This window comes from Hyposmocoma kahamanoa, unplaced genomic scaffold (assembly GCF_003589595.1).
Source record: "Hyposmocoma kahamanoa isolate Upper Pololo Valley unplaced genomic scaffold, ASM358959v1 103, whole genome shotgun sequence".
Classification (NCBI taxonomy): domain Eukaryota; kingdom Metazoa; phylum Arthropoda; class Insecta; order Lepidoptera; family Cosmopterigidae; genus Hyposmocoma; species Hyposmocoma kahamanoa.
The window spans coordinates 4,770,284-4,782,695 of NW_020653344.1; the positions used below are offsets into that span (position 1 = coordinate 4,770,284).

Below are 12,412 nucleotides of genomic sequence, written 5' to 3' on the forward strand. Positions count from 1 at the left end.
TGCCTTTTTTGTAGACTATAGAGTAGTCATACTCCGCTAATCGAAGACGCCAGCGCGTTAACTTCGAGTCAGGGTCCTTTAAGGACATCAGCCAGGTTAAGGGCCGATGGTCTGTATAAATGTAGAACTTTCTACCATATAAATATGGTCGGAAATACTTTACTGCCCATATTATGGCGAGTAATTCCTTTTCGATAGTAGAGTAGCGGGTTTCTGTGTCAGAGAGTGTACGTGAAGCGTACGCTACAGGTTTGTCTGAACCTACTGTACCCTGGGATAATACTGCACCCAGAGCGACGTCAGAGGCATCTGTTGTTAAGATAAAAGGTCTATCAAAATCTGGGTATTGTAAAATGGGTCCGTTTGTCAGTAATTGCTTACATTTTTGAACGGCGTCTATAAATGCGGGGGAATGGACAACTCGTCTGCCTTTCTTCAAACATTCGGTTAAGGGCTTAGTCAATCTAGCGAAGTCGCGGATGAATTTCCTATAGTATCCCACCAAACCTAAGAAGGCTTTGACATCTTTGTGAGTAACGGGCATGGGAAAGTCTAGAACGGCTTTGATCTTATTGGTGTTTAAGACCATCTGATGTAAGTTCATGTCCTAGGAAAGTCACTTGTTTCTTAAGGAATTCCGATTTCGCTAATTGCACTTTGAGATTGTGAATTTTAAATCTGTCAAAAACTTGTTTGACTTTCTCAATGTGCTCTTGTAGGGAAGTAGATACAATAATGACGTCATCCAAGTACGTAAAGACATTATCGATTCCACGGAGGATGTGGTCCATAAGTCTCTGGAAAGTGCTTGGGGCGTTCTTTAGGCCGAAGGGCATTCGTAAGAATTCGTAATGACCCCTCTCAGTGGAGAAAGCGGTCTTTTCTACATCGTTAGGGTGCATTTCCACCTGGTGGTATCCACTGGCCAGATCCAGAGTGGTGAAATACTGGGCACGCCCTACTCTGTCTAAGATATCGTAAATATTAGGGAGGGGGTACTTGTCCTCTACTATCCTATCGTTAAGGCGTCTGTAGTCAATGACTAGTCGCCATTTGACATTACCTGAGGCATCTGGTTTCTTGGGGACGATGTGCACAGGACATGACCAAGGGGATACGCTTTCACGGATAATACCTTGACTGAGTAAATTATCAATTTGACTTTTGATTTCGGCACGCTGTTGGGGTGGCTGTCTGTAACTACGTACAAAGATAGGCGTGTTGTCACGCACGCGTAGCTCATGCTTTACCGCGTGAGTGAAAGTTAAGGGGATATTTTCAGAATAAAATATATCTCTATAATTGTAACACAGTTTTGTAAGTTCGCGTTCTTCCTCCTCATTCAAATGATTTGTGCGGATGTTTTTTAAATTTTCGCACAGTTCTCTGTCAAGTTCTTTGGTTGTTTCTATTGAGTTGAATTCACAGGTATCTAGAGCTTCTGATTGTGGCACTAGATGAAATGGTTCTGTATTAAAGAATGTAGTTATTTTGTTAGAGGAATTCCGGACAGTTGTACGAAATAACCCATTCTTGACAGTAACGAGAGCTGCTGGGGATATTACATCGGGGGACCACGCGTGCTCATCGTGTAAGTAGTAGCCATCCGTATAGTGCGTCTTGACCGTAATAAGCTTTTCACAACTGGGATCTATGTTAAGCTTTCGAGTTGGGTGATCAAAATGAATGGGTATCGCGGCAGATGAAGTTCGTAACATTTTGTCCTTCAGATCAATATTGCTAGACATATTTTTTAGTAAGTCAAGACCAATTAAACCTTTGTACTTAGGGTCAAAATCGAACAGTAAAAATTTATGTTGCACATTACTATTAAATAGGGGAGGCAGTGGTATGTGTGCGACGAAATCATGAGTTGATCGTGCGTGGGCGGTTTTAACTTCAAATGGTTCGTAAGTGACGAAGTTTTCTAATTTAGTGCCATAAACAGCGCTTGGTGATAACATAGAGCGAGAGGCTCCAGTATCTATTAAAAACTTACCTTGGAATTCGGGTATTTCTATGTAAGGCAAGTGGTCTTTGTGGTGGTTGTTGAGTTTGACTAGCTGTGGTCGTCTTCCTCGTTGGTGACGGGAAAATTCTGACCGGGACTTACCTCTGTCTCATGAGTAGATGGTAGGTCATAAGGGGCCTCACTGGTCTGATAGTTGTTATACGAGTATGCTTCTTCATCATAGTAAGTCTCCTGAGTTACGTTCGAGTCTGCTTCTTCTGGGGCCATGTAGAATAGGTTCTGCTGCCCAAAGTTAGGTGCCTGTGGCTTTGATACTGATCGCATCGTAACGTCGGACACCTTCTGAGGCTGGTTCCAAGGGCGTTGCGGGATGTTCGGTTGCCGAAAAGCTCCAGAGTTCCTAAATGTGCCTGAATTATTATTTTTAAAGTTACCTTGAGTTGGTTTCTGATGCCACAGTAACATTGGTGGTTTCTGTGGCGCACGCTGCTCTGCCGTCCAGCTAGATTGGGGTTGAACATTTTGCACATATTGGGGTTGGAAATTATTACTGTTAAAGGCAGGCATATTCAAACGTGGGAAAGTATGTTTTTGAAAATCCATCTTCCCCTTATTTTGTACCATTCCTGGGGGGGAATTAGCCGCTAATCTGGCCTCCTCCTGTCGGGCTACCATTATAGCTGCTTCCAGTGTATTAGGTTTATCAATACGAACCCCTAACGACACGTGAAACTCCAATTGGTTAACGTATTGTTCGATAACCATGCATTCGTAATACGATTTATCCGGGTTTTTACCTACTGAGTACAGCGTGTCTAAAATTTCGCGTAGACGTTTGCCATACGCCTCAGAATCCTCTGACTTCTGACGGCGGGTTCGCGACAGGTCCTGCATCACCTGTATCTCATTGCGGGGGTCGCCTAAGCGACGAAGTAAGGCTTGTTTAATGTCAGGCCATGTATTCAAAGATTTTTCGTACGCGAGCGCGTCGAGAGCGCCGCCACTAAGTCTACTTTTAATAAGACATACTACTAAATTTGAAAATGATTCTCCTTCCATATGGAACAGCTGTAGTACGTTATCGACATCAGAAATAAACATATTTAACCGTTTCGGATTACCGTCGTATCGCGGCATAAGGTCGGACAGGGTTTTGAAATCTGATTCCGCCATTGTTATACTTAATTAAACGCGGGCCTATACTTTTGGAATCAAACAAAAGCGAATCTATGACGATAATGGCCTATAGACAGACACAGCGTGATACTTATAAAATAGTACGACAGGAAATAGAGCAGATAGGAACTTGGTAAACGAGAGAGTACTCACCACAGCAGTATCTGCATCTCCTATCGGGTCTCAACAGCAGTGGCAGCTCAAGGTTCCAATTCTCCGGACTTCAAGCTCCACGACGATCGCCAGGGATAGGTTCTCTCACGGGAGTCTGGATGCTGCTTTTCTTCACCCGGTAGTGCGATAGAGGGTTATACCGCGAACTCGCGATGATGATAAGTTTTCCGGGTGTACCGCGAGAATTACCGACTGCGCCAGATATGTATTGGCGATCGAAAAATAGGTTTTTAAAAAGTAAATTTAATTATAAAAAGACGTTGTTTATTCAATAAGAGCTGTAATGAGACTGACTATAAATAAAATAACAAATTGGTAATTCAGAAATGCATTATAGACAATCTTGCAATAAAACGGCACGTGTATGTAGATGCGTAGGTACGTCGTCAGCAATAACCAGGCGTTACGTCCTGGTAACTCCTGCTATATTTTTTTCATTTGTAGTTTTAGTTTCAAAATTGTCAACAAATTTTACACAGAAATTTAATTAGAAATTTAATTTACAGAAATTTTCCCATGCCTTTTTTCCAGTCGATTAGAATAACTGGCGGAACTGATATCCCATATTGCAAGGTGTTGTTCTGCATTCTCCATAAATTCTTCAACTCGCTTTTCGTCTATCGTAGTTAATTTGAAAAATTAACATGTACACCCCACTAACCGTGATGCAACCGAGCAAACGAAGAACGAAGAGACAGCAAAACATCTAATTACAAAACAAACGGAATCACATTAATTTTAAATATGTAATTTTGCAATTTTCGTCCATTATAGCAAAACTCAAGTTAACTGGTCGATTTGAAGTGAAACAGTTGACGACACCCATTGACGACACCCGTCAATTGTTTCGAACTCGAGCTAGCCAATCGGAGCACAATTGTCACAGTAATGATATGGCAGAATAGTTTTCAAACAAATTAAAAGACATTTCGTCTCTATTTCTGGTTATGTACTCGATGATATTCGTACACGAATACCAAGTACCAGTACCAACCTGCATTGCACGGCCTCACTCGTCTGGGGGGCGGGTCGGAGGACAACCGACTCGCCCCTCCGTTGGCTCGGGAGCCCTGGCGTAAGCTAGGGCGGCCGGGCGGCGTCGTGGTGAATGTTCACTGATCCCACGGCGCCGACTCAACCGGCGAGAGGGAAACCCGGGGGGGTTTTAGTGGGGTAGGCCCTCCAGTCTGGAGGGAGAGACCCCACATAAAGATTTATTGGTATCCATAAAGATTTCCCCCTCGTAAAAAAAAAAAAAAGTACCAGTACCAAGCGCCAAGTTCGTATACCTACATACGTACGTTTTATTGAGCTTGCTCATATGGGCTCACTTCAGTGCAAGAAGGCGCGGTAACACTTTCAAAAATATGTTATACTTACGTTAAATAAAGCCGGGTTTTCATTAAACGAGTATACAACACAAGATTATTTTTAAAATACTAACAATCTCGCAGACAATATTACTAACATCATAACTTGACTTTTTACAAAAAATAATATTTGCCAAAACTAAATTTGTAAGTTTTTGTTGCACTGTCTAACACTTTAGATCTATATTTTCTAACGTGCAATTGCGACGACCCACCCCCCCACATTCGTCCTGCATAGAGTTATTTTCGCTTAGAACGACCTATTTAAATCTACTAATTTTTGTATGAAAGTAAAATCTGATGAATTATTAAAAGTCATGGTACAAAAGTTGTTAATTATGATGTTAGTAATATAGTCCTGCGGGATTATTAGTATTTTAAAAATAATCCAGTATATAATCCAGTTCGTCTGGTAGTAGCCTTAGATTCAATTACATAAATAAGTTCTCAGACTACTGCAATGGTTCAATGTGGTGGGCTGCAAAGGCCTTGTCTAAATCCTTTCTTCAGAAGAAGAGATTAGTACTCCGTTATTTGAAATGATGATCATGACAATAACATTTCATTGATAGGGATACAGTCAATTAGATTCATCAAAGATTTTTTTTGACATTTTGCAAGACAAACTGAAATATGCATAGTGGGACGAATGAATACGCAATTTATTTGAAATCGATGATGTCGTGTAATATACCATCGTGAGTAAGGCGCTTTAAAAGTCAGCATGTGTTTTTTGTCTGTGGCTAGTTATTTCTTTCTTTCAAAATGGTTCCAACCCGGAATATTTTCGGATTTTTGAATCCGAAAACTCTTACCACTGTTTTTACAAGTAATATTTCTAAAAATGCGTGCCGATATATTCACAAATGTAATAAATGTGACCACTTCTTAATTGGAGCTGCAATTCCCGCTGCTGTAGGACATAAAGCCTTCAAGTGTAAGTTTACATGCTTTTATTACATCATCGTTTGTATTTATTACAACATATTCGTTTAATACAAATGCCTTTTTGCGATGCAGGTGATATGAGTTTTAAGTTGATATTTGTGTTTTCTTATGTGAATTGGTTCATGACATCTTACGACATAACCTCAATGTTATTTAGATAACGACAAGTTGAGACCTCGCTTGTTTCACACAACTTCTAATTTGAACGCCAGAGTAGACTATTACAAAGTCCTGGGAGTATCAAAAAATGCTTCAGCCAAAGAAATAAAACAGGCGTACTATCAATTGGCTAAAAAGTACCACCCTGATGCTAACAAGTCCGACCCTGAATCTTCGAAAAAGTTTCAAGAAGTGTCAGAAGCTTATGAGGTAAGTAGGAGATTTTTTTTATCTCTAAAACAGTAACATTCTCGCTAAGTCTTTCAGACTGGCTACATTTACGCGTCTCTGGTAAAATAATCGACATACACTCAGTGCAGTCTCAAAAATCTTGGGAAAAATGAGACTTAATTACAGGCTAGTTATATAGACAGTCAAAGTATAATATTTTAATTATACTTTGTTTCAATCCATTTTGAACAAAAATTAAACAAACAAGTCACTGACCTGACTATAGACAGTTTAGAAATAATAATAATTAGAAAACGGTGACTGTAAAGGGTCGGAAATGTCAGTTTGTTAGAAAAAAAAACAAATATGCGTGATTTAAATCTGGCTAAATAGTTTAATTTCCAATATTTCAAACTTTTAAAAGCCATTTTGTCTAAGTTACTCATTATGCAAGTATTTGGCATTTATCACAGTTTCAGCCGGTGACAACCTGATTATATTACCACCGTTCTTTAAAGATTATACTAAGCCTCATTGTATAGTGTTGCCATGTCCATGTAACTTTTGGTTTAGTTGATTTTTAATTAATTGACATAAGTGCTGGTATTTCCGAGACTAAAAAATCAGCCTTGAGTCTTAAATTGCCAAAACATTGTACAGACTCGAAATTTTCGAGATCTCTCGATCTTCAAAACTGTCAGGATGAGAGGTCTGCTGCTCACAAGAATATTGATGCGAGGTGCAGATTCTTTATTTTAATATGTAATCATAGATAATACAATTTATTGCTCACACACAAAAAAAAAAACTAAAACAGTACATAGACAGCCTTAAAATTAAATTGGGCAAAGGCGGCCTTATCGCTGAAAGCGATCTCTTCCAGACAACCTTTGTGGCCGAGGGGATTAATAATGTCTTTTTCCAGCAAAACTTCAAACAGCTTTCATGCATAGCCTAATATAGAGTATTAAACACATTTAGTTCAACAGGGTGTAAATATAAATGATTAATTTGAATTAATATATTATTTCAGATTCTCTCTGATGAGTCAAAACGCAAGCAATATGATACATATGGTACAACATCAGACCAAATGGGTGGAATGGGAGGACCAGGAGGACCAGAAGGCTTCACACACCAATGGCAATACAAATCTACTATAGATCCTGAGGAATTGTTCCGCAAGATATTTGGAGATGCAGGTTTCAAGAGTGATATATTCAGTGATTTTGCTGAGAGTCAGTTTGGATTTGGAGCTGCAAAGGAGGTAAGTTTAAGATGCATGTCTCAGCTGCATACATATGCTGATTGCAAGTGTATCCGCTTAAGGGAATCACTACACTTATCAACATGGAATCTCATTAAGCTGATCAGGATAACCTTTCTGTCCATGTAATAAGAGTAAAAATTTTCTAACGTTAGTCCATCCTGCCTTTGTGCATGTGCTGTGTAAATTTCTTAAAAAAAAAAAACCAATTTGTTTCTGTAATAGTCTGTGTACGCTCTCTGTCATTGTAGATTTGTAGATTCTCATCTCAGTGAATTCTGTCGAAATTCACCAGTAAATTTTTGAGATAAAATGCATGCGTTTCTCAACTTGACATTGGAAAAATTATGGATTACTTTGATGGGACCATAACATTTAAAAGAAGAAGAAGAGTAAAAAAGGCATTGTGTGTTTTTCATCAGTGGTCCAATCGAAACCGGAATGCCCGGAATGTCTTTTTCGCTCATATTGCATCCACTTAAAGTTTTCTCTGACTTGCTCAAGCCCATTCTGTATAATTCATTGTAATATTAATATTACTGAGCTTGCTTGCACACTTTCTTATAAAACAATTTTTCTGTGTTCAGAGATAATGCTATCTACCTGTTTGCTTTATTTCTATAATATTAGGCTAAACTCACACTGGCGCAGACTCGAAGTGTCGCGTCGCGTCCTCTTTTTCAACTGCAAGGCCAGGCCTTGACGCGGCCAAGGCGACGCGTGACGGTTCTCACGTTAGTGCGCCCGGATCACAGTATGGTCAGCGTCTGATGCCGTAACGCGCGTCGACGCGCGAAGCCTCTCGACTGCAACCACGCGTCGTCACGCGTCGTTGCATGCCCTATGCAGGATAAAGCTTCGCGCTCGCCGACAGCAGTTCGTGTGTACTATTGTACATTACACTTTCATAACAGGATTACTTATGAATAATTTATTTTGTCTCGCGCCTCATAAACTGTCGCATAAATGGTGGAACCATCTCGTTCTCGCGCTCGCAGTTCACTGGACGTGTCGGTAGTAAAGTTTATCAAAGACGTCACAACGTACTCGTTTGTCCATATTTGCATACCACAAATTTGTACCTTAATAATGGGAAAATAGAGATAAATATGCTATAGGCGAAAAACATGACGCGACTCGATGCTTCGACTGTGCGCCAGTGTGAGTTTTTATTATCTTCTATTGCAGAACCAAGACTTTGTTAGACCAAGAATTTGTCGAATAACAGAATAAATTTCTCTCATGTTCCAGGTAATAGTGAATCTCAGTTTCACAGAAGCAGCACGTGGTGTAAACAAGGACATAAATGTGAACATTGTAGATACATGTCCTAAATGCAATGGAAGTCGCTGTGAACCTGGTACTAAGGCCATTAAATGCACATTTTGCAATGGTACTGGCATGGAGACATTCTCTAGAGGTCAGTTTGCTTTTTATCTTTGTGTTTCTATCGTTTGAGTGGCTCTGCCACTGTGCCCGTCACCCTGTGATATAAATTGATAAGTCCCATGTGCTTGTAATTTCACCAGCACCCTTCCTTCAAAACTTCTTCAAAGGCATGTTGCTAATCTACGCCAAATGTAATATTACGTATTTTTAACATTTTAGGTCCATTTGTGATGCGTTCCACATGTAGACACTGCCACGGCTCGAGGATGCTTATCAAATTCCCTTGTGTCGAATGTGAAGGAAAGGGACAATCTGTAAGTCAAATATTTCTACTACTTAAGGTGATGTTTTTGGTCCATTCACCATATTCCACTTTAGTATGTTCTTACTGCTTAGATTTCCTTCTCAATATGAGCTAATAATGCTTATCGTTTAAAGGCCCCACACGCCTAGAGCAGTCCATGCAAATCAATACAAATTCATCCAAGTGGATGATGCATACATAGTTCCTTAGTTTAAGCCTGGACTAAACATCAGTGATTGTTTTGTAATTTAGGAGATGTATGTCATATAAGCATTTATTTTAATTGTAGATTAACAAGAAATATGTTGGTAAAGCATTTAAGTGACTACAGATTTACCAATAATGTCATACTATAGTAGACAAGTGCCTGTTCGATGCGTCAATGCCTACACGTACCTCGTAGTTGTAGGGTTGTCACATTATTATTTTAGTTGTGCATACAGGTTGTAACTATAATTTGGAAAAAAATAAGGTATTTATCACAGTATTTTCGGTCTGTATTGAAATTTTTGTTAAATGCAGTACTTATATATTGCTATTTTTATATCAACATCGGTTATTAACATTTCTGTCATGGGAGTTTAACTTAGAGGATGGAAAAAAAATAAAAGAAAGGAGCTGCCCTATCTACGGAATAAACATCCCTACCTAAACCAAAAATGTCCACCACAAATGGCGGATTTAGTGTTGTACCATAATCCTATGATTATGTCATTTTTTTTATTTTCTTTTTCAGTTGCATGTCGATATTGACTTATCTATATAAGTCAATATCGACATGCAACTGTTTTTCATGTCTGCAAATTTGTATAGTTTACTATAATCAAAATATGATTAATACTAGGCTATTATTACTGGGCAAGTAATGAGCCATTTTAATCAAAATTAAATGTAAAGTTACATTAGATTACATTAGAATGTAATCTAGTTATATTCAAAGTTCTATTAAAATTTGACTTCAAAATGGAGAGAAGAAACGAAGATGGTATTTGATCCAATGTTTATGTTCGTCAGTCCTATAATTTCCAACCATTATTTCTTTCTTTTTTCATTTGTAGGTAAAATTTAAAAATAATAATAATGTAATAATAAAAACCTCGTGGTGAATTGTTTTAATAACAGAATATCGATAATATGTCTGCTTACTAGAACAACACTATCTGAAAATAATGGTTATCAACAATCATCAAAATATACTAACAAACAGGCTATCTAAAGTAACCAAAGCAAAATTCGACAAGACTTATGAATAAACTACTTAAATGAGTCTAATTGCATGCGGTATTTGTGCTATTGTGTGATTTATAGGCAGAAAAACAACACATGCCATGTAACATTCGGTCGATTTCCGATTTTCTACTGCTGCACCCCTTAATGCTGCAGAGACGCATTTTAATCAATACTTAATTGTTCTCACTGTCAATATTTTTGTCCATTTCATTACAATTCCTGTGAATAATTCAATAAAACATTTGGCCAAACATTGGTTTTGACTGCTATCTCTTTTGGCTTACGACGGCACGTAGTAGTTAAACGAAGACAATAAAATGTTTATGTTTTGAACGTCTAAATGCATCATATACATATAACGTCTGATTTATATATGTCAATATAATATGTCCTTTGGTTTTCATACTCTAAGGAGTTTGATTATGAAAAAGTAATGAAATGATGAACACTTCTGAATTTTGTTCTAACAACCATAAACAAAACAATAAACACTCGAACGCTTTAATTTTATAACAAATGGCAGCGTCCATCCTGCGCTGTGCAACTAGAGTGCACCGCGAGATTATGCAAATGTGTGTGTCCGTACACAATTATCTTATTATCTGATTCCGTATCCGCGTTGCTTCGTTTGTATGGAGTTACACGACTTGTCTTATTAAACTATAATAATGTCTTAACAAGAACAAGTATTGCGTCTTGTTGGGGCGAAAGTGAGGCACTATTTAGGTGTGCATGTTTCATCGTTGATCTCAATGTCACTTTCCTTTATTTTTTTTTATAAAAGAAAAGCTTATGTTGTTATTCAATTATTATTATTATATTCACTCCGGTAAGTCCACATTTCAGTTTTCTGTCATAATTATATATAACAAATGTGGGCATCAGGTGCAACGGAAGAAGGTGACAGTACCAGTGCCAGCGGGTGTGGAAGATGGGCAGACAGTGCGCATGGCGGTTGGAGACAACGAGATCTTCATCACATTCAAAGTGACACCTTCCACCTATTTCCGCAGAGATGGTCCTGATGTGCATACAGATTGCTCTGTAAGTATTATTATTATTATTTATGAATCCCAGGTCGATTATAATTTGTTCTTACCCAATTTCAAAAAAGGATTAGGTTCTCAATTTGACTGTATTTTTTTGTGTGTGTATGTTACGCGATTTGTGAACCGATTTTGATTGATGATGATTCCATTGTTGGAAAGAGGGTACATCAGTATTGGTCCCATTTAAATTTGAAGAATTATTCCACCTCTAAGGGTGGCCAACTAGGGGATGAATCCGGTTACAATCACTTTCCGGTAACTGATTTCAATAAAACTTGCCAAATAGATGTAATTCCACGAAATTTTCATCTCGGTTTTTTAATAAAAAGTTTTTAATGATTCTTTTCAACTGGTGTTCAACATAAAAAAGCAGATTTAAAGGGGCATTTTTCGAGTTTCTTTCTGGGTTAAGGCTGTTGAATAGAAAAATTTTGTTCACCATTGTGGAATATGGATAACAGTTACGAGTTTGTAGTTGAAAATTCGCCTTTTGAATTGATTGTATTCAATTTTCATGTTTGTATCTAATTGCTTAACTTAAATTTTGTGGCACCACATAGCGAAAGTCAAAAGTCAGTTTTCTTATCAGTTTTTGAACTGTTGCCACTGTCACTTTCCCACCATGGCTCCTCCCGCCAAGAAGTACAGCCTATTCCATGAGTTCTTTTCTTAAACCTGCAAGATGTGGAACAGTCTCCCTCTTGGAGTGTTTCCTTTGCGCTATGACATGGATTCCTCCAAAAAGCCTCGAAAGCTCTCGAAAGTTTGCAACACATAGGCAGTTTTTCTGATGTTGCAGATGTCCATGGGCGACGATGAACACCTCATCACCATCAAGGTGCTCGTCTGCTCCTTTTTCACATAATAAAAAGAAAGTTTCAGATTCTTACTGGTGTTATTATTTTCTTTACAGATCTCGGTGTCTCAAGCTTTGTTGGGTGGCACTATTAGGATACAGGGATTATACGAAGACCATACACTACAGGTTAGTAGCTATACCTCATTTATTATTTGACGGCTTCGGTGTCCCAGCGGCTTGCACCTCAGGCGCTGGACAAGGAGTTCCTGATTCAGTTTCCCGGTAGGATCAATTTGGAAATGAACTTTTGTTATAATTATTAATTTCAAAGATCGAACACTCAGAAAAAACACTCAGAACAAATTCCTTCGATCCGGTCGGATTCGAACCGACGTCTTCTTGCA

At 38.5% G+C, this 12,412-nt stretch overlaps 1 protein-coding gene across 5 annotated transcripts in view; it reads left to right on the plus strand.

Moving 5' to 3' along the window:
• The first annotated feature begins 5,439 nt into the window (after positions 1 to 5,439).
• The window catches only part of LOC113238378 (protein tumorous imaginal discs, mitochondrial-like), a 17,295-nt gene continuing 10,322 nt past the window's right edge, over positions 5,440 to 12,412 (plus strand). For all 5 annotated transcript variants that reach the window (XR_003311090.1, XR_003311091.1, XM_026475227.1 and 2 more), the window contains exons 1-7: positions 5,440 to 5,629; positions 5,798 to 6,009; positions 7,004 to 7,237; positions 8,489 to 8,657; positions 8,846 to 8,940; positions 11,046 to 11,204; positions 12,123 to 12,194. Coding sequence is in view for 3 of the 5 variants with exons in the window: in XM_026475227.1 (XP_026331012.1) it covers positions 5,458 to 5,629; positions 5,798 to 6,009; positions 7,004 to 7,237; positions 8,489 to 8,657; positions 8,846 to 8,940; positions 11,046 to 11,204; positions 12,123 to 12,194 (1,113 nt within the window). In the remaining 2 variants the exon portion in view is untranslated. The remainder of the gene's footprint in view (positions 5,630 to 5,797; positions 6,010 to 7,003; positions 7,238 to 8,488; positions 8,658 to 8,845; positions 8,941 to 11,045; positions 11,205 to 12,122; positions 12,195 to 12,412) is intronic.